Source organism: Platalea leucorodia (genome assembly GCF_965183815.1).
Source record: "Platalea leucorodia genome assembly, chromosome: 5".
Classification (NCBI taxonomy): domain Eukaryota; kingdom Metazoa; phylum Chordata; class Aves; order Pelecaniformes; family Threskiornithidae; genus Platalea; species Platalea leucorodia.
This window is the reverse complement of record NC_138827.1, coordinates 18,546,604-18,569,755: the sequence shown is the minus strand read 5'-3', so window position 1 is coordinate 18,569,755 and position 23,152 is coordinate 18,546,604. Positions and strand designations below refer to the sequence as shown.

Here is a 23,152-nt window from a genome sequence, read left to right as displayed (position 1 = left end):
CGGCGGCCCGGTTGCCATGGGCACGCACCTCCCGCGCGCCGCGCGCTTCCCGCCGGAGGCGGCCATGGAGGGACCGGAGGCGGCGGGCGGCGGGGCCCTCAGCGGCGCCGAGAAGGAGAAGGTGCGGGGCCGGGCGGCACCGAGCGGGGCCCGGGGCGGCGGGCGCGGCGGTGCCAGCCCGGTGCGTTGTGTCTTGCAGCTGAGGGAGAAGCTGGCGCTGCTGCGGAGGGAGTACAGCGAGACCGTCAGCCGGCTGCGGGTGAGCGGGCAGGGCCGGGGCCGGGGCCGGGGCCGCCGGCGGGGCTCTGCCCGGCCCGGCCGGGCGCGGGAGGAGGTGCCGGGGGCCCGGTCCCAGCCCTGCGCCGGTGTTGTGTCCGCAGCGGGCGCGGCGAGCCGAGCGAGCCCGGAGCCACGGCCGGGGCACGGCGGCGGAAGGAGGCCGGCGGGAGCGGAGCCCCGCAGGTAGGAGCCGGCGGGCGGCCTCCCGCTTCGGGGCGGGTCGGCGGGAGCGCCCGGAGGGCCCCGCCGGCTGCCGTGTGCTCCCCCTGGCCCTCGCCCGGGCGGGGGGCCTGGCCCAGCCACCATCGCCCTTCTGTGCCCCCACGGCCCGTCCTGCCGAGCCGGGGACGGACCCCAGCTCTGCTGGCCCCCCTCGCCCCTGGCTCCGCTGTCCCCTCTCTGCAGCTGCTGCCGCAGCCGCTGCCCCCCGTACCCACACCTGGCCTTTCCCATGCTGCTGTAGCGTGACCTGCAATAACATCTCCTTTCCCCCTCACCAGGTCTGCAGTGCTCTCCGATCCCGACTGTAAGATCCCACTCTTTCACTCCTAACAGTCATGTAGTTTTACTGTGTGATGTTTTTCTTGGACAGGACTTTGCTGGGAGTACTTTATATAGATGAAATTTTTTCCCACAGGTTCTAAAGATAACATATCTCCTAGTGCTGACAAACATGAAACCTCTCACTTAGAGACTAAAACCTCCTCTGATCTTGACACAGAGAAGAAAACATCTGTCACATTTAAACACGTTCCTGAATTCTCCAATAATGAGGTTAGCCTGCAGGACAGTTCACAGGCAGAAAGTATACAGGCTAGCCAGGAAAACCTGTGCTGTGGAATCATTAGGCCTGCCCCTGAGGAGAAAAAACCCCAAACCTCCAGAAGCTTGATGAAGCTGAGGAGACGGACAAAGGCTCTGGTATCAGAGGAAAGGGAATCAGTGCGTGATGTGCATCTAATCAACGCTGATGAAATGGTGAAAAATCAAATTGCTAGTACAGAGGAACTTCGGTCACCGGTCTTCAGGCGAAGCAGTCTCTTGAACACTGAGGGAAACGCTCAACGAGCATCCAGACCAGCACTTGTGCAGAGAGAAGAAAACAGTTTCACTCCTCCCGATGCAGCGTTAGGAGTTGTACAAGACATGCTCGAAGGCAGTGTCCCTCCAGGAGCGCCTGAGCTGTTCCTGTGTGTGCTGAGGGACAGCAGCGATGTCTGGCAGCCTGAGGCCCCGGGTGCTGTGGCCACACCTGATAACTGTGAGCCTGCACGGCCATGTTCAGAGAATGGTGACTCTGTTTTACTTGACGCCAGCGGTGATGGAGGAAAAGAATCGTCCAGTATAATAAAACAAATGGATGGTGAGAGTATGTGTGAAGACCAGGGAGAATTATGTAGGCTCTTGGATTTAATGTCAGAAAATGAAGTATTGCCTGCTGACGGAAATAACACCATAACTAATGAGAGCAAAAGCCATGAAGGAAATCAAGGTGACACTAATAGCTTAAATCCCTTTCCTACAGATCTTGCTCTGGGCAATGCTGAAGAACTGTTAGAGAATCAACAGCTTGAAATTCAGTCAAAACATTCTCATCCAGAAACGGTGACAGCTCCTGAAAGCGCACTGAACTCTTGCACGGTGGTTGAAGGTCTTCTCTTTCCAGTTGAATACTATGTCAGGACAACTCGACGCATGTCTAATTGCCAGAGGAAAGTGGACCTCGATGCTGTCATTCTCAGCCAGCTAGGCAGAAGCAAGAAAGGTCAGCGAAGTAAGTGCAAGCAGAAAGATGCAAATTCAGATCGGCCCTCCCAAGAAAGAGTTGAAAATGATTTAGAGTCAGGGGTCGTGCCGTTCCCTTTTCTTGCTGCAGAAAATGATCCAGCAAATTCAAGTAGTCCTCAAAAATCTCTTCCTGCGTCCAGTAGTAGCAACACTTCACTTGGATCGATTTCTCAAAACAGTATCACTAGCACAAGGCGAGATCAGAGACAATCACAGAGGAAACAAAAGGGAAGAAGAAAGTCTACCTGCAAACCCCCTGTTCATCAAGTGTCACAGGAACTTATCGAGAGTTTGGATCTCATAACAACGAGGGAAAGCAGTAGTCTGCTGTCAAATGAGTGTCAGAGTGGAAAGGAAAACTGTGAGGCTAATCTTGAAAAATCATCTTCAGATGAGAGAAGGTTGTCTGCTGCTGCAGCTCTTGGGTCTGGGGAGACAGAAGCGATTGGTGCTATACAGCCAACGAGTGCTGATCCTCCTCCTGCAGGAAGCCAAGAGCTTGGTAAATGCTGTAAGACTCTGTTAGAACCGGTTCAAAATCCACTTCAGAACAGCAATTCTCTGAATCCAGGGAATGAAACTTTTGCCAGCCATACAGGAGATCTGGAAGCCAACTTAACTGTGCGTCAGACTGATAAACATCCAGTGGAGCATGTTAAGAATCAGCACGTGCAAGGAGCCTGCAGGGCCGAGCAGCTCCTAGCGACTGATGTCCCTCCACGCCGCTCCCTGCGCTCCTCTGCAAGACGGAGAGCCAGTCAAGTCTCAAAAGGTACTTCATCAAATATAAGCACTCCCTAAAACTACAGGCTGAGAGTGAAGCAGGGAAACGTCCCAGTGAGTGCATTCACTGGTGTTCATGCCCTGCCATATTTTATTTCATTATTCAAGAAAATCTGACATGGGCTAACTATTATGTTTTTAAACAAAGAGAGATTTTTAAAGAATTTAGATGTGGTGCCCATGTTCCTTGAACAATTCCAGAAACTTCTGCTTCAGAACAGTACGGGGAGTGAACAGCAGTGCATGGATGAGGAGCAGGGCTGAGAACTTCTTAAGCTGGCTCTGCTGTTGGAGCGAATGTTGTGCACACTGGGCCTGATTTTCCAGCAAACAGATATAAATCTTCTTCTCCAACTAAGTCTGCATATTAACGATAGCAGTTTTTTTTAGTGCTGACAAGTGTGAAACACAAAGAGTAGCGTTACAGCCTGAGGGTCTGTGAATGTTGCGAAAAGAGAAAGTGTTGGGAGAAAAAACAAACAAAAGAAACTGACCAAGCACTCGGTCAATTTTGGGAGTCTTTGGCAATGATATTTCAGCCAAAGGCTTGATGCAGAGCAATTGCAGAGTGTAATGTCTTTCCAGAAAAGTGCCACTTCCATGTCTTAAGATGGATATGGCGCCTTTGTTTTGGTTTTTTTTTTCCCCTTTTGAAAATAGATTAGAGTGACCCTCTGGATGAGAGATTCTGAAAAGGCTAGTTGCTGGCTATTTTATGATGTGATGTTCTCTGTTGTATTCTTGTGTTCTTCTTTGTCTAGATGAGAGCAAAAGAGGACGTAGCTATCCAACGGGTTCAGAGGCTCCTGCTTCTCTTGGCCTCCCTGCTATGGACCCCAGTACTTGCAGCTCTCTCTTCTCCTTCCGCAGTCTCCAGTGGCTGGCCTCCAAACTGGATATCAGAGACTTTCACTTACCGGATGAGGAATTTGGACTACTAAAACTTGAGAAATTAGAATCTTCCCCTGTGAATGACTTGGAGGTTTTTGTTCCTAGTGTGTTTGGAGATGGTGTGGCTTCAGAGGACACACAAGGTGCACAAATGAATCCAGAAGAAAAAAGTCTCAAAAGTAATTTGATTTCGCCTTTCAAAAATGGATTGCCCGAGTTACCTCACTTAGAAAGCCCAGCTTCCAAGGAGGAACTTTCCACCCATGAATTGCTATTTACTCCCGTGGGGACTGTCTTAGCTGGTGCTCCCACTCAGCCTGAGTCTCAGATTTCCTCATCCGTTTTCCCTGTCGTGGGTGCAACCCCAGCTGTTTTACCATCCGTACGCAGTGAGGTCTTCCCCAATACACCTTCTGTACCTCCCTCGCAAGCAAGCCTGCATTCCTCCAAAGGAGCATCTGCCCAGGTCGTGGATGGCAGGGAATGCAAAGAGTCTGCCATCCCACTGCACTTGGACAGCTGTGGTGCGGGATCTGCTACAAAAGAGCAACAAGGTACAACCTTTCCTTTAGAAGCTGAAAGAGGTCCTGATAATAAATCTGATGAGGCTGTGGCCTTGGAGAAGCATCAGCAGTCAGAGAGCAAAGAGCAGAGATCCTGCAGAGCTTCTCCTGAACAGGTAACAAGCTGGCGTCTTTGCCAAGGGTACAAAGCCAGTGGTTTTGTGGGCGAATCCCCTTTTCCAGAGTCTCGCCTGACTTCAGGGGAAAGACCTCTTTGCATGCCAGCCCTGCATGCTGGTTTTTAGCTGACTTAGTAAATATTTGGTTTTCATCTGTTGCCTAAGGTCTTTTGACCTCAAGAGCAAATTCTTTAAAATCCTGCTTGATGACACCGGAGATGTGGGTTTCAGTGCTTATTGCAGGATGCATGTTTGAAACGTGTATATGAACAAAAAAGTTTCTGGTACCCACATGGTGTTGGTCTACCTTAAGGAAAATTTTCAGCTAGGATTTGGTAAAGGAGATTAAATGACCCACATGCAGGATGGGCACTGAGAGAATGACTTGTCTCTGAGGGCTGAGATGCAAAGCGGTGGTAAAAGTTTTCAGGTGAAACCATGAAATAACCTATCTGGGATCTCTTGTTTTTCAAACACATGCAAGTACAAAAAGAGGTGCTCCTACCATGGCTCTCCAACAACTGCATGCACGCTTCTGCCTCGTTCTTGCAGGTGCTGAATGTAATTTCAAAGTTGAATTATCCTAATTCTTTACTTGTTTGTGCAGAAAAAAGATGTAGCAAAACAGTTGACGCCAGTACTGCTTGACGGCCTGAGAGAGGAGAGCTTGCAGCTTGTATCAAAGCTAAAGGTGGGATAACATCGGATAATTGTTTGCTGAGTCAGTAGCAGCTCTTTAATACCAAGTTTAACAAAAATGCAATAAAAAATGCAGAATGGCTAGTTGAACAAAATAGATTGCTGTCTAATTTGATCAGTTCTGTCTTCACTTGTGGTAAAGCGTGCTGAAAGGTTAGATTGCTGTATATCTCCTTTTGCCTGATAAAGGCTTTCAGTGTTTGTTTCTGAATAATGAATGTCTAAACACATGCAAATGTCTTAACAAACAGAAGTGCTGCATTTTTCTTCAGCCCCAGGTAAAATAATCTCAGCCCTTGTACCCCTGTTGCCTGCCCAGTGGCTCCTGTGGCCTCCTGTCACCATTTCAGGCACTAAGTAACTCAGTAAGGAGCAAATTTTGTGAGGGACTACAGCACTGCCAAATAGATGTGTTGATGTTCGCACCCTTCTGGAACGGAGCCTTGCTTGTACACGCCATGACCAAGGCAAATCTTGCCCAGGACTGTTTGCACAGCTGAGCCATCAGGTCTTCTTCCTGCGGTGGTGTCCTTCCACTGTCCTCTGGCTTGTAGGGGGTAGAGAACAGTTGGCAGGCAAGGAAGGAACATCTGTGGGAAAGCCCACTGAACTCCAAATGAGCTTTCCGGGGCCTGGGTCATCTCTAGCTTTTCCAAACCAAAGCGCAAAGTTTTGCTCCGGAAGCAAGCCTGGGGGGTTAGCATAACCAGCCAACAATAATATGGCTGAAGCTGAAAACTTTTTTACGAGGAAGAAAAGGCCTTGCTTTGTTCAGTTTTAAACTCAGTCTGTGCTGCTGCAAGTCCCGTCTCCCGTTTGTGCAACAAGGGAAGCAAGTGCGTGACTGAAGGTAGGTGGCACTCAAGCTTTGTTGTGGCTGTGCCGTGGTACCCCCAGTCCTCTCCCAGCTCTGGGCTCTGCCATGTCCCTGTCGTTTCAAATGACAAGGCTTGCTCTCCTTGGTGCCTTACTGGCGCTTTACTCAAAATTAAACATTGTAAGCGTTAAGTTTTAGCCTCAAATTCTCATCACACTGAATGTCAAGCATTTTTCTCAGGCTGAACCTCCAGGTTAGATAACCATGTCTGTCAGAAGAAAACCAGCGCTGTTTTGTTTTGGACAGGATTCTTCAAGTTCCTGCGCTGTGGATGTGAGTACCATGTGGTGGGACACAGCTGGCGGCAGAGAGCTGTGCGTGGTGACTGCTTGTGAGAGTTCTGTCTCCCTGTGGAAACCTCTGGCATCCGACCACTGGGGAAAGGTCTATACCTGGCAGCTCAGAGAGGTATGAACACAATCCTTATTTCTAGAATTTAGGACAGCTTTATCATCCCAGTGTGTTAGTTCCCAAGATACAAGGAGCCTGCAGTCTTGGGTGCAAGGTAAGTTCTTTAGGCGGCATAAATTTTTCATTCCATCAGGCAACAGAGGGGAATGATTTGCACTACTGATGGAGAAGGCCAGTAACTTGTACAGTCGCATGCTATCTGCTGGAATTTGATACTCCATGTACTGAATGGTGGTTGCACTACAGCCACTGACTTGTGCTCTTTCCCCTTACGCTCCCTGGAGACACTTTTTGTCTCTTATATCAACAGGGCTTGTTTAATTAGGTAAACAGTCAGCCAAGAGTTCAGCTGTTAATCTAAATGTGCTTCTTCAGAGGGATCTGAAAATTAGTTCTGCTCCATATCGTTTTACTTGAAACACTCTAGAAAATGGGAATAAAGTCAAAGGGGTATTGTGGGTGACACTGAATTCTTGTTTTGCTCTCCTAGATTCCTGTAATACAGATCGTTCCTCTGCCAGACACCTGTAATCTCGTGTGTATAGCATTGGGAGATTTGGAGATTGGAGAAATAAGGTGTTGTACTTGTTTCTAACTAGCGCTTTGCACCCTGAATAGCTGTAGCTTAACTCTCCTCTTGTGTAGTGGTTGAAATTATCTCTTACTAATGTGTCACTTTCTCAGTTGCTTTAACAGTTGGAAAATATGGAAGGGATTTCTAAAAATCAACTATAAAGACTTGCTTATTCGCCCCTAGAGGTGGTAGACTGTTTAAACATATGCTTATTTTTATATGCTATGGCATGTTTGAGTTATGCTTCCTTCTGTCATTAGGCGTACTTTTCTCTTAATTTAGGCTCTTGCTTTATTCTTCTGAGAATGACTCATTCAAGCAATCGCTAGTAAAAACTGGAAATATAAAAGCTGTTCTTGGGCTAAAGGACAGGAGGCTGGTCAGCAGCAGCAGGACCGTGCAAGAGCAGCAAGTGGAAATAGTATCGCTTTCAGAGACGGGAAGGTGAGTCTGCTGGTTTTGGGGGGGTCTCGGTGTGACAGGTGGAAGAAAAGTAAGGAGACATCTCAGATGTAGCAAAGTGTCAGGTTCCTCTTCTTTCTGGAGGTGTGCTGAGTACAGAACACATTATTTTGACTGCCTTTTCTCACTTGCTAATCTGCTATTCAGGAGCAAGGACGGACAGACTTTGATGGCCCCCGAAGAAACTGTTTTAGCTTTTGCTGAAGTAGAAGGAATGAGAGACGCCTTGGTTGGCACCACTGCAGTGAACAGCATTGTTGTTTGGTCAGTGTTTCCTCTGCAATTAAATGATGTAGCTTGCAGGTATACGTGGTGGCTGTAACAGCTAGCTGCAGATGTTATATAGGGGCGTTGGTTGGCAGCTGATTTGCCTGTGCAATGAGAATTGTCAAAGGGCCTACAGTCTGGCACTTTAACTTCTGTACAGTTGGGTAGTGAATGAACTGTGCTGCTGTAATTCCACTTGCTTTTGCATCATATTCATTACATCTCTTCCTGTGGCCTCTAGTTGGTTTATGTGAAACCAAAAATGTGTCTGTCTTGCATAGCGGTGTAACTATGATTAGAAAATAACAGATAGAGGATGGAAATGCAGTCAGAATTTGTATTTTCACCAACTGCAGGAATTTGAAAACAGGCCAGCTCCTGAAGAAGATGCATGTTGGTTATTCCTACCCAGCTTCCATCTGCCATAGAGCATATTCTGACTCTGTACGTATGTGAAATATGACACGCAGTTTATGCATGGACTGCACTGACTATCTGTGGTGGGGACTTAAAGGATTAGGGTTTCTAGAGTGGATTGAAATATCAGCTCTGTTTAGATACCCTGAAGGTATCTAAAGGAAAATAGGGTAAATCAAAGGAAAATAGGGTAAAATACTTTCGAAGGAAAATAGGATAACTAGGAGAAACACTGGCTACCTTGAATTCTTGGCTTTCTGCAGTGTACTAATAAAATAAGTGATGCATCAAAGCGTATTCCAAAGCAGCAGCATCTTGGGCGTGGGAAGCAGAAGTACTGTTGCCCAGTGCTGGTGCTGGGTAAGTCTCTTCCATCTCACAAGTGGGTAGCTGCCAGCGTGGTGATGGCACACTGCCGTTGTCAGAAAACCGATTTGAAGTGGTTATTTACATATACCCCCGAGGATATCAACTGTTTAAAACCAAGATTCATACTAATGATTCTTTCTCACTTGCTTCCACCTGTGCTGTGATTCCAGATGGATTTTTGTAGTTTATCAAGGATTTGATTGTTTTCAGTGAGCATTTAACCTTTTGGGACAAGAATGTCTTGTCCAATAATGATGGCTCCAATAATGAGTCAGGCTCTTTGGAGACTTCCTCAGAATATCTATCCAACGCTTTTGTGCTGGCCTGTGGCTGTTCTGAGAGCCGCCGCTGTTTTCAGCTGTGCTGGTTTGCATGGCATTCTTGTGAAATTTATAAGCTTCTAGGGATTAAAATGAGGCCCAGAAATTTTACTTGAAATGTCACCTCATCCTACAGCAAGTTTAGCTTTTTCAGGCAGAAAGATAAGAGCATAAATCCATTGGGTCACTGAGCTGTCATTCTGCTGTATCGCACCAGCCCTTATCGGTCAGCAGCTGCTTTGGTTTTTATCTAATTTGATAAGGAAAGTAAACCGTTTCTATTTTATTCAGTAAAAGTAATGCATCACTGTCCATGGGGCTCTGATTATAGAGAGAATGTAGCAATTAATTTTTGGAAAATTCTGTGGGTTTTTTCCCCTCTTGCTGTTGTTTTTAGTGATGTATTTTTCCTCTGTATATCAGGGCCTTCTGTTTGTTGTTTTAAGTCATCCACATGCCAAAGAGAGCGAGTCCTGTGGAAACCCCGCGTTCCGCGTGATAGCGTTCAACCCCAAAACAGCCAGGAGCAGGGGAGTGATGTTCTCCTCCCTCCCACCTGGGCATGCTGGAAGGCAAGTACCGCGGGGGCTCTGCCTGCTGGCTTCATGACTCCTTCGAGGTGGTTTCGGGGGAGAATCGCTTAACAAGCTGAGTAGCGCTGCTGGCAAGGATCCATTTGCCATCTTGCCGATGATAAGGAGGCTGCATCCGTCGCTGCCGTTTGTCCTGTACGGGGGCTGGAGCGGGGCGAGGGTGTTGGCTGCTTCCTGCCCGCTTCCTGCGCCAGCCTGCGCGCTGACCTCTGAGCCGCCGGCCTCACCGCGCGGCGAGGGGCTCCGCTCACCGGAGCTCCGCTGACGAACGGGAGCACGGGTTTTCCGCGTGCTTACGCTTTTGTCTTTCTCCCCCCACAAAGTGATTGTGGAAATGCTGTAACGGGGTTCATCAGGCAAACTCCCCAGGCAAAAACCCCCTGAGAAGATGTCTGCAAGTGAGACGTTTGGAGCCTGTGTGCTGTTGCAGAGCGCTTCGCTAGGTTTATTTATGTTAAGCAGCTGCTTGCAGTCAGATGACCTTTTCCTTCCTATGTCTTGCGTTTTGAAGACTAAGCTGGTTAAGGCTCAGCCTTGCAATGCGCTTACATCCATCATCGCTTCCTATGTGCACAAATACTAGCAGATTGGGATCTTGGCTTACCGAGCAATTTTCAAGTACGTACTGAGGCTGCGGAAGGATTGTCTTGACATCCTTCGTTCTCAGGTGTGCTGAAAATTCAACAGGTGACATAGCCTGGCGTCCCACGGTTGGCTTAAATTTGCTTACTCATTTCTTACGTGAAAAAGTAATTTAAAAACGATGCGATAGTGTTTTCACGAAGGAAACTGTGGCCGTTGTGTGTTGTACCGCCCTAGGTACCTGGAGGGTGACGTGAAGGATGCTTCTGCCGCAGCCGTGCTGACGTCGGGAGCCATCGCCGTCTGGGACCTGCTGCTGGGACGCTGCACGGCCCTGCTGCCCCCGGACCCGGAGGGGAGCTGGGCGCTGGCCCGTTGGGCCACCACCAGCGCCTGCCTGCTGGCCGGGCAGCGGGACGGGACTGTTTGCCTCTACCGGTACCGGCAGCCCCAGCCGGGGGCGGCCTGATGAGAGGACTGGCGGGGCGGGGCGGGGGGGGGATGGCTGAGCCCGGGCTCTGCGGGGCTCCGGTGTCTGCAACGCCATTAAACCTCTTTGCTTTGGAACCGCTCCGTGACTGATTACCGCGCCGTACCGGGGCCGCCACCGGCCGCTAGGGGGCGCTGCCGCCGCCGTTCCCGGCAGCCCGCGCGCGCGGCGGGGCGGGGCGGGACCGCCCCGCCCCGCCGCGCGCGCGGGCTGCCGGGAACAGGTCATGATGGCGGCCCGTGTCCTCTCCGCCTGTGTCCGCCGCCTCCAGCCCCGGCCGCCCGCCCCGCGGCCCGCCCCGCTCGGCACCCTCTGCCCCCGCGTCCCGCCGCCGCCGGTAAGGCCCGAGGCGGGCGGCCCGGCGCTTCCCGCTGCCGCCCGTCTCTTGCAGGCGCCGCGGGAGGCCTGGCAGCCGTGCCGCCGCTTCTCCGACCTGCCGCCCCTGACCTTGGCGGGCATCAAGGAGCGCGTCCTCTACGTCCTCAAGCTGTACGACAAGATCGACCCGGAGAAGGTGAGCGGGGCCGGGCCGGGGGGCGGCGGGGGGCCGGGGAGGGCTCCCGCTGCGGGTCCTCTCCCGCTGCAATGGCCGCCGCCAAACCGCCTTCGATTTTGTTTCTTCCCCTAGCTCACGGCTGAGTCCCACTTCATGAAAGACCTGGGTTTGGACAGTTTGGACCAAGTGGAAATCATCATGGCTATGGAAGACGAATTTGGTAACTCAGAGCTGTGCGCGCTCAGATTCATCGCTCCCCTTTTTTTTTTTTTTGGCTAATCCCTAAGCACAGCTACAGCAACCGAGCATCAGTTCTTTTCTGCGAATAATAACATTGATGTCATTCAGAGAAAATCGTGCGGTGCTCCATCAGTGAGAACGCGCGCCCGTCGCCGCTGGCACCGGCGGGGCTCAGGAGAAGGCGTCTGTCCGTCTGCTCCTGAGCGCCGTCCCTCTGGGAGCACTGGCTGCTTTTCTCTCCGCATCCCCCCTTGCGCTGCTGGGGAGGGGGAGAGCGGGGGGCAGCAGCGTGGAGGTGAGGGCAGCGGGTGTTACACTTAGCCTGAAGGCCGCATCTGGAGCTGATCGTGGCTCCAGCTCGTGAAATCACAGATATTCCTGGTTTTTCCTCACCAGAAGTTTTTTCATCCTCGGTATGTGATGCCACTAGAAAAAAGTGGCTGTTTTTTCCTTATTAGTTTATACTCCAAATTTCTTTTTACATCATTTTGGCTGCCTTCATGCTTTCATTTAAAGCTCTTAAATTCTGCCGTACATCCCTAATTTGTCACATTGGGTCATAACTGTCCATTGGGTTTGGTCGTTCTCTAAAACGTAGGCAGATGTTTCAGAGCATTTGCTGTTGCCGTGTGTTTAATCCACTTACCAGTGCCATGGGTGGAGTGTTAATGTGTGGCCACGTGGACTAGAAAGAAGACCCTAAATTTTCTGGAATGCATTTCTGACCAGTTCCACAGCTGAGAGCCCTTGTGCTCCCTGCCCCCGGCTGCCGCCCTGTACGAGCTCTTGGTTATACGAGTGCTCAACAGCAGACTCTGAACCTTGAGGGGCTTTGGCCCCTGGCTTGCGGGGAGTTACCAAGAGCATCCCCCTCCTGTCACACACCGGTGGCTGTGGGAGCTCTGGGAAAGCGTCAGTGGCTTTAACGGGGTGTGAGGGGCACTCGCGGGCTGGCTCCGCAGCCCTGCTCCCTGCTGCATCTGCTTGGTCCCTTATCCAGAAGCTGTGTCATGTAAGGCAGAGCACAGCTTGAAGCTCGGCGTAGGAATGAAGTGCTGGCTCTGACTGTCACAGCTGAGCAGCAGCCCCTGCCTCTTTGTCCCCTGCCAAGCTGCAGGCATCTGAGCCAGCAGTAATTGCTTCCTTTAGCCTTGCCCCCGTTTCCGTTGTTTTGGGCTAAATATGTGCGCTTTCTTCCAGGATTTGAAATTCCTGATGGAGATGCAGAAAAGTTAATGTGTCCACAAGAGATTGTAGATTACATTGCAGATAAGAAGGATGTTTATGAATAAAAACAGTTCTTCAAAGCCGGGTAAGTGGAAATGTGCTCCTGCGAGCGTCTCGGGTAACGGTGGTGTGCACAGGGTGCAAGTGTGACGGCGTGGGGGGGAGTGCCTGGCGTGAGGTGACTGTATGGCAGGCGGGAGTCTGGCAAGTCTGGGAGGGAGCTGGCAGCAGCTGCCCGCTCTGAGCGGGGAGGAGAGAGTACACGTGTTTTCTTGAGGCATCTGCTGTTGGAGGGAGGATGTGGGGCTCGGCGACCTTTCATCTCGCCCTGCCTGGCACCGAGGATATCCATAGGTCTTTTACTAGGTGACGAATTGACTTTAGGTGGGCAAGTCCACCTTTTCAGCGCTCCTCGGGGTAGGCGCCTCCAGAGGCGTGCGATAGCACAGCTCCCATCTGCCAGTAGCAACCGTTTCCTCCCCACCAGCCGCAGCCAGAGACTGGAGCAGGAAAGGAAACGGGCAGGAAAGGGTTGTTGGAGCGACTGGCCCTCGGGGTGCTCTGGGGCTGCAGGGGAAATGAGCTGGTGGCCTCAGGCCAGCGCGGCGGCAGATTGGGCCACGTTCCTGTTTGTTCCTGTGTGCGCTTGTGGCCTCCCCCCACGCTCTCCTCCTGGGTGAGTGGGGAGCTGTGTCCCTTTGTAGCCAAGGCCGGAGTCCTGGCGATTCTAACAATCTGTGGACTCATTACATGCCTGCTTTTGGTATTCAGCTCGTCTTGTCTCTGCCTGACCCACTTCTTTTGTGCCTTAAAATGGTAGTTCTCGGTTGATGAAATATTAAATATGTGGATTTTTTTTTTTTTTTAACAGGAGATGTCTCTACCACCAGGACTGGGCTGGTGTCAGCGGGTATGAATATAAGCGCACATGCTGTACCGTTGCTGCTTTCATCGGAAAGTTGTACTTGGACGTTGTATTTAAAGCTGTCTGAATATATTGTCCTTTAAAAACAAGGAAAAAAAAAGGAATAAATATATAAGACCATGCTGTGTTGATGGCTTTTCTGTATCACGTTCTTTGTCAGTGGCTCGCTGTGTTAAGTGTTCAGGACCCTTCAAGGATGAGTAACTGACTGCACAGAAATGCTCTTGTCTAACCCCAGGCTTTGACCGCCGGTGGCACGGCCTCTGCTCGGCCGTTAGCCCATGGGATAAAAGCACCGTCTGCCGAGCACCGGGGCAGGCGTTTGTGGGTCTGTTGGGCTCTGAGCGTGTCCTGCTGAGAGCGTTTTGCCGTTCGTCCTCTCTGTGTGCGTGGAAGCGCCAGCAGCACCGGTACGGCTCGTGCCGCTGTGCACAAAGCTCCGTGCCCTCTGCTTGCTGGCGTGATCACTCTTCCCCTGGTCTCGCTGCTTGTGTTGTCTGCCCTTTCCGATAAACCGCCTTTGCTGTTTATTTCATCAGTGCTGGTAAAAACAGGCAAGTTCCATCTGAAAAGCTTCTGCTTTCCTGATGGAAAATAAAGGCGGGAATGACTTTCCTGCTGCTGAAACGCAAAATCGCATCAGTGTTTCTGTAAGCCCGACTAATCTCAGCACGGGAGGCTTGCTTTAAATCTCTCCCGAGACAGAAACAAGTTATTTCTGGACACTACACAGTTTTTCCTCTAAGCCAAGAAACACTTTCATATGTCAAAGAGGCGCTGCTAGGCTGGGAGCCAAGAAAGCGTCACTCGATAACGTATCCTCCCCTGGCAATCAGGGTGGCGGATGATGGAAAATAGACCCGGGTCTGTTGGTGCGGCACACAGTGCCGGAGCGCGGTGTGGGTGTTCTCAGGGCTTCCTCTAGAGCCGCGTTTCGCTTTTAAAATCGCCGAATCCTCGGCCAGCCGGGTGACCCTCTGCCTGCAGGGCCCAAGTTTCGCTTTCATTGTGTGCGAGGCCCCGGCCTTTGGAAGCTCCTTAGTCGCTCCTTCACCCCAAATGTGTTCCGGAACATTTTCCGAACAGGCTGCCGGGTGGAACTGGGGGGAAAAAGTCATTTTGGCCACCGTGTCTGTGGTGGTTTCGAGGCGCCTGCCCGGAGGCAGGAGTGGCGGTGGCTGCGGAGCCAGCCCTTCGCGGCCCGGGCAAAGGCACCCGGCGCGGTCACTGGTTTCATTTGGTGCTGTGGCCCTGAGTGATTTGGTGAAGGAGCCGCAGCCAGCCGCAGCCAGAGGTGCCCTCAAGGAGCCTTTGCCCTGAGCCGTATCGGAGGCAGGGCCGGGCACGGCTGGGGTGGCCCTGGGGACAGCCCGTGTCCCGGCGGTCCCAACGGTGGCTTTTCAGGCTGCACCTGTTTGGTAGGGGAGGGCGCGTCGAGAGCGGGGCCCGCAGGGGAGCGGCGCGGGGTGCGGGGTGCCGAGCCGGGGTCCTGCCGCCGCAGCCCCCAGCGCTGCCCGCGGGCCCGCACCCAGCAGCGGTCGGCGCGGGCGCCGGGGCCTGGCCGCGCCCCGCCGGGGTCCCGCAGCCCGAGCTCGGCCCCGCCGCGGCCCCGGGGCAGGGGCTGAGGAGGCGGGACCGCCCCGGGATGGAGCGGCGGGGCCGGGGCCGGTGGGGCGGGACCGGGCCGGGGGCTGCGGCTCCCCGGCGCCTCCGCCCCGCCGCAGCGGGGGCGGGCGGGGGCTTCCTGCCGCCGCCTCGGCAGCGCCGGCAGCGCCGCCGCGCCATGGAGCGGCTCCGGTTCCCGCGGCTCCCGCGGCTCCTGGCCGCCGCAGGTGAGCGCCGGGGCCCGCCGCTGCCTCCCCGCCGCGGGGCGGGCGGCACGGCCGGGCGGGGGCCCCTCGCCGTGCGGCCCCGGGCCGGGGTCCCTCGGCGGGGGCTGCCGTGCCGGGGCGGGGGCGGCCGCGGGGGTCTGCGGCGGCGGCACCGGCACCGGGCTGGGGCGGGTCTGGGCTCCCCGGCTGCAGTGGGGCGGGGGGCGGGGGCTGCTCGGGTGCCCCCGGGCCCCGCCGGGGGCGGGCTCAGCCGCGGGGTCCCGGGGTCCCGGCCGGTGGCAGCGGCGGCCGAGAGCCGTGCCGCCAGCCCGGGCTGCTCCGCCGCGCCGAAGGCGGCGGGTGCTGCCCCCGCGGGAGGAGGAGCGGGAGCCCCGGCGAGGCGCTGGCGGAGAGCGGGGCCCGAGGGGCTCCCGGTGACCCCAGCCCTGCTCCCCGACGCCCGGTGAGCCGCCCGCTCCCCCCCAGAGAGCAGCCGCTGCCGCAGCGGGGCCCCAGGGTCTTGCCCAGGGCGCTGTGCCCGGCGCTGGCCCGGCGCTGATCCGGTGCTGTGCCCGGCGCTGATCCGGCGCTGGCCCGGCGCTGGCCCGGTGCTGTGCCCGGGGACGCGGTGCTGCCGGCGGCGGCACGTGGCGGCTTTGCCGGAGGGCGGTTTGGTTCGGGGCAAAATGGGCATTTCCAGCACATGGCAGAGCGTGGCCGGGTGGGGCAGGAGTTGGTTTTGTTGGTCGAGACGAAGGCAGGTGGTTTCCAGCTGGGTTTGGGTTGGTCCCGAGCGTCTCCTTCGGCAGCGCTGCCCACGGTTAGCAGAGGGGAGGAGCGGACCCCCCGCCTGCGCCGGCAGCTCGGGGGGCGGCGGGGGCGCGGTGCCCGGTGCCGGCTGCTGATGCCCAACGCCAGTGCACGATGCTCGACGCCAGCGCATGCTGCTCTCTCCCCAGTGATCGTGGAGTGCTGTGCGTGGCTCTGCCCCGGTCTCGGCAGTGGGACGGGCTCCACGCTGGGCGCTGCCGTCCCCTGCGCCCACTCAGGGACCGCGACGGGGGAGCGCTGCCAGACAGGTACTGCCGGGGCTGGGACCGTCCTGCTCGCGGCCCTCTGTCTGTGGCACCGCATGCCGGCCACATGCATCGGTGCCGAGCCGGCGGCTGTGGGGTGCTGGCTGTGGGTCAGCCCTGATCAGTGTCCCCCCACTTCTGCCTCTGCCTGTAGATCCAGAGCGAGGAGCTGGCACGGGGCAGGCACCAACACCAGAGGCCGCAGGGCAGCTGCGGACAGAGGCTGAGCTGCTGCCCTTTCCTGGGACCCCCGCTGGGACTGACGAGCCCCCCAGCCCCCAGGGGCGCCCCGGAGGCCCCCGGGCAGGCGGGGAGGGGACGGGGCCCACGGTGCAGGATGGAGCAGCCACCGAGCGCCCAGGGCTCCCACTCTCTGCAGGCACCGCTGAGCAGGCAGCTGCAGGCAGCGGGCAGCCATCTCCTGCCAGCCCAGGGGTGACCAGTGTGGGGGCCCCAGCCCCTGTGGGGCTGGACACAGCTCCAACCACCAGATACCCCCCCAGGACTGACCCTGTAGGAAACGTGATGGTGGAAGGTACCATGACCGTGCCGGGGACCCCCTCGCATTCACCATCCTCTGTGACGGTGCCTGGCTCTGCTGGGGGGCAGTGGGGGTCCCCCAGCACTCTGCTGGGCTGGAGCCCCTTGGGGACAGCACTCATGCAGAGCTGGAGGGGCTCACACGGCCCCTCGTCCCCGGAGCCGTGGGCTGGGGAGGGCCTGGGTGCCACTGTCCCACTGGGTGACAGCAGCCCGGGGACTCGCCCCAGCATCGCGCGGGCCACGGACAGCCCTGTGCCGGGGACAATCGGGACGTTGCCCTTTGCAGGGGGGCTGCAGACGCTGCTGACCCCCACAGGGACACTGGGATCAACACTCCAGGGGTTGCCAGGGCTGGTAGGAGGACAGGGCTCTGACTCCCGGCCGTGGCATGGGACGGACGTTGCCTGGCAGGGTCCCCGCTCTGCCCCTCGCCCCTCTCTGCCATCCCTGGGGGCTGGTGGCCATGGGGGCCCTGTGACCAGCACAGCCCAGCCAGTCATGGGGGCGGATCCAACCTCGCTGCCTGCTGCAGGGAAGGGGTCGGGTCTGCCTGTACCCACTGCCAGAGCCAGCATCCCAGGGGTGACATCTCTTAGCCTGGGGGGAGCCCTGGACCCAGCTGCAAGGGTCTTGAGGCCACCTGACACAGAGGGTCCCCCTGAGCACACCCGGGTCCCCCTGGACCAGACCTGGCGCCCGCCAGCCATGCCAGGGCAGCCCCCTGCCTCAGTGGCCCCGGGCAGCAGCACTGCGGCACAGAGCGGGGTGCCCCACACCAGCCCAGGGTCCCACCGTGTCCCCCCGTCCCCACAGCCTGCCCCAACCAGTGGCTCTGCAGCACCCACATCACCGACCCCACAGCCCTCCCTGGGGACTGGCCGGGGTGTCCCAGGGCTCGGCACCACTGTGGGCACCCCCCCAGCAGGGTCATCCCCAGGGCTGCCCCACACGGGCTCAGGGGGGGATCCTGCTGAGACTCCCCAAATCCCGAGGGGGACCCCAGTGGGGGTGGGTGATGCCAGGCCCTGGGCAGCGACTGTCCCGCTGAGCTGGCAGCCAGGCAGCCCAGCCCTCCCTGCAGCCACTGGGCCCCCCTGGCAGCCGGCTCCGTCCCAGCCTGCGTCTTCCCCGGAGCTGACCACTGCTATCAGCATCACTGCCACCGCTGTCACCACCACCACCACCATCACAGCTGCCAGCGCCAGCCCAGCACTGCTTGGGGACATGGGGACGGTCACGCCGGATCCCAGTGCCACGGTGTTGCAGGGGGATGCGTCAGGGCTGACATGGGGGCCCCCAACTCGTCTGCCCACCATGGTGCCAGGATCCCCCCAGCAGCCAACTGATCCCCCCAGGACCCTGGGCCGTCATGGGGGCCCCCGGTCCCCCTCAGCGCCCGGGGACACAGACCTGGTCCAGCTGTCAAGCAGTCCCGGAGGGTGGCTGGATGCTGACAACCCCCAAGTGACGCTGGCCCCGGCCATGGCAGGCAGGGCCCCGCGGGTGTTCATCGTGGAGGATCAGCCACCCCTCCTGAGAGGTGGGTCTGGGGGGTTTGGGACCCTCTGCCTGGGCACAGTGGGAGGAGGAGAGCTCCGAGGAGCCATCAGCTTGGGGGGGGGTCACTGGTGGTGGTCCCCCGAGGCGGGCGGTGCGGGTCCCTGTCGTGCTGATCCCCGTCTCTCCTCCTGCAGCATCCCTCCTCCGCATCCCCTGTGAGCTGGTGCTGGACATGAGGTTTGTACCCGCCCTGCAGGACCCCAAATCCCGTGAGCACCGGGGTCTGCTGCACAGCTTCAACCGGACGGTGAGAGCAGGACAGGGCCATCTGCGGGGGGGCTGCGGCTGGGGACCATCCCGCCTCACGCTTAGCTTCCTCCCTGCACAGGTTGCACCTCTCTTCATGTCAGTGCCTGGGTTCCTGCGGCTGGAGGTGACGGGAATCAGGTGGGTGCTTGCGTGGCCCCGCAGCGTGCGATGCTCCCTGGCATGGGGGGGCATGGGGAGCATCGCACTGCGGGGCCATGGCAGTGCCGGGGCGCAGTGCTGGGCCTGGGGGTCGGAGCCCGGACTCGCCATGGGGTGTCCCCGCAGGGAGGGCAGCGTGGTGCTGGAGTACGACGCACTGTTTGCAGCGGAGCAGGTGCAGGCGTCAGGGCTGGGTGCGCTCCTCAACGCCGCGCTGGGCTCTGGCGGCGCCCGGCCGGGGCTGGCGGTGGGCGCTGCCCCCGTCCTGCGCAACGTGGCTCTGGGTGAGTGCGGGGCGTGCACGGGGCTGCGCCGCCACCGGACCCTCCCGTGGCCCCCAGGGTCCGGTGCCCGGCCAGGGCTGGTGGCAGGGTGGGTGTGTGCCTGGCCCTGGCTCTGCTCGGCGGGGAGGGGGTGCCACAGCCAAACCCGTGTCTCAGCAGAGTGGCCGCTGGACCCCTGCGCCGTGCTCTTTGCCTGCCGGGCCGGCTTCGCCTGCGTGGCTGGGGCAGACGGGAACGCCACCTGCACCTCCCTCTGCCACCGCGACTACTGCAAGAACCACGGCATCTGCACCCATCCCCGGGACCACGGGCCCCTCTGCCAGTGAGTGCCCCCCAGATGGGCCCTGGGGTGACGGGCGCCGTCCCCCGTGGTGGCTGATGGCCCCCCTTGGCACAGGTGCCCTGTCGGCAGCGATTTCTGGTTCATGGGGCTGCGCTGCGACTACCGGGTGACACAGCAGAGCCTGCTGGGCATGGCTGCTGGGGTCCTGCTCAGCATCGTCCTCCTGGGTGCCGTCATCGCCGCCGTTGCCATCCGCCGGTTCAAGGCGCTGCTGCTGGAGGCCAGGGCTGACCAGACGCGCAGCAGGTGGGGTGCACAGGGCCGGTGGGGGCGGCCTGGGGCTGGGGTCCAAGGTGGCCCTCGAGGGGGGATGCTCCTGCTGCGGGGCTGATGCCCCTGCCCCTCCCCAGGGGTGCTGGGGGGGCGATGGGCAGCAGCTCCGGCCCCGCACGTGGGTGCCCGAGGGCAGCGCAGCCCATCCCGGGTCAGGGAGAGCCGCAGCTCGGCGGGGAGGCAGGGTTGGGCTTGGGGTGAGCTCTGCCAAGAAAAACACTCTGCGGCGGCTGATAGCGGCGGGCGGGAGGTGCCGGAGCGGGGGGGGAGCATGTGCAGGGCCCAGCAGTGGCTGGTCCCAGTGCCCCGTGGAGCTGCACGGCCACGGCAGTGCCCCCCGGCTGGGTGGGGGTGTCTGTGTGGCCGTGCAGGCAACGGGGAGCGCCCGGGGGATGGGATGCTTGCAGCCCCACGCTGGCCCTGGAGAAGCAGCCGCATGCAGGCAGGCAGGAAAGGAGCGCCAGAGGCTGCAGGGCTGGATGTGCCGCCACACACTCGCTGTGGTGGAGAGATGCCTGAGATGTGCTGCTGAGCCCCCAAATACATGGGCCCAGGGACCCCCCCCAGTGCCTCCCGTGGGGAAGCACAGGGTCCCTCTGCCCCCCGGGCGCCGGCTGCCTGGGCCGGGCTCGGGGCTGCGGGTGGGGAGCGAGGCTGCGGCACTGCCCCTCCAAAGCAGCTCTGGGGGGGGCCGCGCTGTCCTGGCCCCGCTGCCCTCCCCGCCTGGGTTTCGTCATGTGCCACGGGGGATTGTTCCCGAGGAAACCACCACATCTGCCGCAGGGCTGCGGCCAGATGTTTTTCGGTGTCACGGGCTCTGCCCCCACCCAGGACGTGGGGCTGGGCCCTGCCCTGGGTGCTATGAAATTTGGGTGGAAACCTGCAATCTGTGCTTGCAGTGCAGTCACTGAGGTCGCGCGCGCGTGTCTGTGTGTCTGTGTGTGTGTGTGTGTGTGTGTGTGTGTGTCTGTGTGTGTCTGTGTGTGTGTGTGTCTGTGTGTCTGTGTGTGTGTGTCTGTGTGTCTGTGTGTGTGTCTGTGTGTGTCTGTGTGTGTGTGCGTCTGTGTGTGTGTGTGCGTCTGTGTGTGTCTGTGTGTGTGTCTGTGTGTGTGTCTGTGTGTGTCTGTGTGTGTGTCTGTGTGTGTCTGTGTGTGTCTGTGTGTGTCTGTGTGTGTGTGTGTGTACCCATGCACGTGGGTGTGCCCATGCACGTGTGCTTGTGCCCGTGCGTGCCCCCGGGGTGCCGGGTGCTGCCGCAGCCGCCCTGCCTTGCCCCGCAGCTACCGGCGGTTCTGCCGGCTGGACGACGTCTCAGCCCAGTACTGGTCGCGCTCCTGGCTGCCCTCGGCCAGCTCGCTGGACAACCCGGCCTTCAGCAACTCGGAGGAGCTGCTCCACTTGCAGATCTTGGACAACGGCTGCTGCAGCTGCCGGGAGGACTCGGGCATCACCGACAGCGCCAAGCATCGCCCCGCACCGCCCGCCCGCTCAGCGTGCCGGCCCAGGTAGAGGGTGGTTTGCTGAGCCTGCGTAGCGAGGTCTTGTCTTTAATTTGCTCAGTGGGCAGAGGTGAAGCCGAGAAGTGAGGGGGTTTGGGGGCACAGCAGCCTGCCTTGGCACCTCTGCCTTGCAGCCAGTGCCCAGCGACGTGCTGGCCTCCCTGTGCTTATCAACAGCACCATGGAGCTCTAACGCATCCTTTGGTGTCCAAGGAGAAATAAGTGGTTTCTTTCCCCCTCCTCCTGCCCAGTGTAAGGAGCTTTGTGCAATTAAATGACCGGTTCAACAGCAGAAGGGTTCACATCTGCAGGAAACAGTGGGGTTGGATGAGAAAGTCTTATAATCAGCTTCCAGGGGCGTAAATGGAAAAAAGGCCCTGGAAGTTTCCAGTTTCTTGAGCAAAGGGCACTACAGCCCGGGACCCCCCCACCCGCGGGGCCGGGCGAGCCGAGAGCACAGCCCCAGCTCCGGCATGACTCCCTTCGCTGCTGTGCTTGAGATCGGCGCTGCTGCGGGGGCCTGGGAGCGTGTTTGCAGACAGACAGCGCCAGTGCCGCGAGCACATCGCCCACGGGAGCAAAATACCTGCGGACAGAGTGCTGCTCCTGGGGTCCCCCGGCTGCTCTACTGGCCACAGCTGGACTTTTACCCCCTCCTCTCCCTCTCTTAATTTCTGATGAATTTTCTTCCCAGTTTCCATTACGACTGGGACACAAGTTCCAGCAGCATGAATGATCCCATGGTGGACTCGGGAAAAGCCAGCGACATCTCAGTGTCAAGCTGGCCCATGGAGCCCATCCAGTGGACACCCTTTCCTCTCCTCCATCAGCTTTCCAGGCAGCGGCCGGTGAGCAGAGCGTGCCATGGAAGTGGCTTTGAGTTTTGGCGTGTGTGTATGGGGGGCGGAAAGCGGCCGTGCTCCCTCCCCGGAGCAGGTGTGCAGGTGCCCGCGGCTGCACCCTTTCTCCCTCCATCCCGGGGAGGGTGACGGCGGCAGCGGAGGGAGCCTCCGAGGGAAGTGCTGGGAGCCGTCGGCTCCTCCCCGGCTGGAGGGCAACAGCACGGCGGGGAGTGCAAGGCAAAACTGCTCTCTCCACAGCACAAAGCCAGGCGGCCGCATTCGTACTGCGAGGGGATGGAGCTGGTCAACCTTGAGAGGAGCTGGACAGCCTGAAGACCACAGACCCAAGTACAGGCAACAAGGTTCAGCTTTTAAAACCAACCACATTTTATTTCCACGTAACAAGCTCAGTGAAGGAATTTCAAACACTTTGACAATACAATCAACGCAGGTGTGATGTCAGTTCCACTCGAGGCAGAGTCCTGAAAGATTTATCTGCCCACGTTTTCACCACTGTTTCGGACCAGACTTCAGAAGCCAGCTTTGGCTTGGGACAGCGTATTTCATCGTAAGTAGTTACAGATAAGTGTCTAATAACACACAATGCTGGCATCCAACAGAGTTAATGACTTACATCCGGCAATTTGAAAATAAAGTCTAACAGATTTTTGAAGTCACATCATACTATGTACATATATGGTCTGCCCTATAGCCATTTCAGAACAAGCTAAGCCACTGTGAAAAGTGAAATACAAATTAAGCGCTGCTGCATTGTTCATCATGATTAATGTAAATGAGGTATAAATTTATAACACCAGTACGTTTTAAGCATTAAAGTTTATTTTCCAAAATGCTCTCCTTATTTGCAAGTGTCCTCTTGAGCATCTAGCTGGGCACAAATGGTGGGGTCGTTTGAAAATGGGGCATTTGACGTATACCGAGGATGAGGGCAACAGGATCCCAAAGGTGCTTGAATAGAAAAGGAAAAGCAAGCTGCAGTTTCCTACACTTATATTCTCATCTCATAGTGGGCACGTTGAGGGAGATTTTTGCTAGAATAAAATGCAGATCTGTTCATAAAAAAATCAGTTTGCTAAAAGAAAAATCAAACTATGGGAATACAGAGCTATCATATCGTTCG

At 57.2% G+C, this 23,152-nt stretch overlaps 4 protein-coding genes and 1 long non-coding RNA gene across 10 annotated transcripts in view; 4 read left to right on the top strand and 1 right to left on the bottom strand.

The window, feature by feature from the left end:
• Window positions 1-64: 64 nt before the first annotated feature.
• Window positions 65-10,620, top strand: PALB2 (partner and localizer of BRCA2; the record flags this gene model as incomplete). 3 transcript variants are annotated; one of them, XM_082312969.1, is made up of 13 exons in its annotated part: window positions 65-121; window positions 200-259; window positions 381-462; window positions 917-2,839; window positions 3,612-4,420; window positions 5,031-5,114; window positions 6,246-6,407; window positions 6,901-6,986; window positions 7,267-7,428; window positions 7,594-7,710; window positions 8,070-8,157; window positions 9,243-9,391; window positions 10,232-10,620. In XM_082312969.1, 13 exons carry the CDS (start codon window positions 65-67, stop codon window positions 10,461-10,463), a joined length of 4,011 nt encoding a protein of 1,336 aa, XP_082169095.1. In that variant the 3' UTR covers window positions 10,464-10,620. The 3 variants fall into 3 exon arrangements, with proteins under 3 accessions (XP_082169095.1, XP_082169096.1, XP_082169097.1); XM_082312970.1 differs by having other exon boundaries at window positions 9,266-9,391; window positions 10,232-10,369; XM_082312971.1 differs by lacking the exons at window positions 8,070-8,157; window positions 10,232-10,620 and having other exon boundaries at window positions 9,243-9,386.
• Window positions 10,621-10,713: 93 nt separating this feature from the next.
• NDUFAB1 (NADH:ubiquinone oxidoreductase subunit AB1) lies at window positions 10,714-13,492 on the top strand (the record flags this gene model as incomplete). The annotated part of the gene is given in 6 exon segments (XM_082312108.1): window positions 10,714-10,756; window positions 10,759-10,804; window positions 10,806-10,998; window positions 11,113-11,200; window positions 12,421-12,532; window positions 13,319-13,492. Coding segments are annotated over 5 exon segments (462 nt in total). The 3' UTR covers window positions 12,513-12,532; window positions 13,319-13,492.
• Window positions 13,493-17,074: 3,582 nt separating this feature from the next.
• On the top strand, window positions 17,075-20,535 carry LOC309591605 (uncharacterized protein; the record flags this gene model as incomplete). The annotated part of the gene is made up of 7 exons (XM_082314177.1): window positions 17,075-18,342; window positions 18,497-18,609; window positions 18,691-18,749; window positions 18,897-19,054; window positions 19,214-19,376; window positions 19,452-19,643; window positions 20,502-20,535. The coding sequence occupies exons 1-7, from the start codon at window positions 17,301-17,303 to the stop codon at window positions 20,533-20,535; spliced, it is 1,761 nt and encodes a 586-aa protein (XP_082170303.1). The 5' UTR covers window positions 17,075-17,300.
• A 66-nt stretch (window positions 20,536-20,601) lies between these two features.
• LOC309591834 lies at window positions 20,602-22,403 on the top strand. The gene is made up of 3 exons (XR_014228456.1): window positions 20,602-21,175; window positions 21,864-22,017; window positions 22,270-22,403. It is a non-coding gene; the product is annotated as an uncharacterized lncRNA (long non-coding RNA).
• Window positions 22,397-23,152, bottom strand: part of TNRC6A (trinucleotide repeat containing adaptor 6A) — a 54,798-nt gene continuing 54,042 nt past the window's right edge. For all 4 annotated transcript variants that reach the window (XM_082314676.1, XM_082314677.1, XM_082314675.1 and 1 more), the window contains one exon: window positions 22,397-23,152. This exon is cut by the window's right edge and continues 1,995 nt beyond it. The gene's annotated coding sequence lies outside the window, so the exon portion shown is untranslated.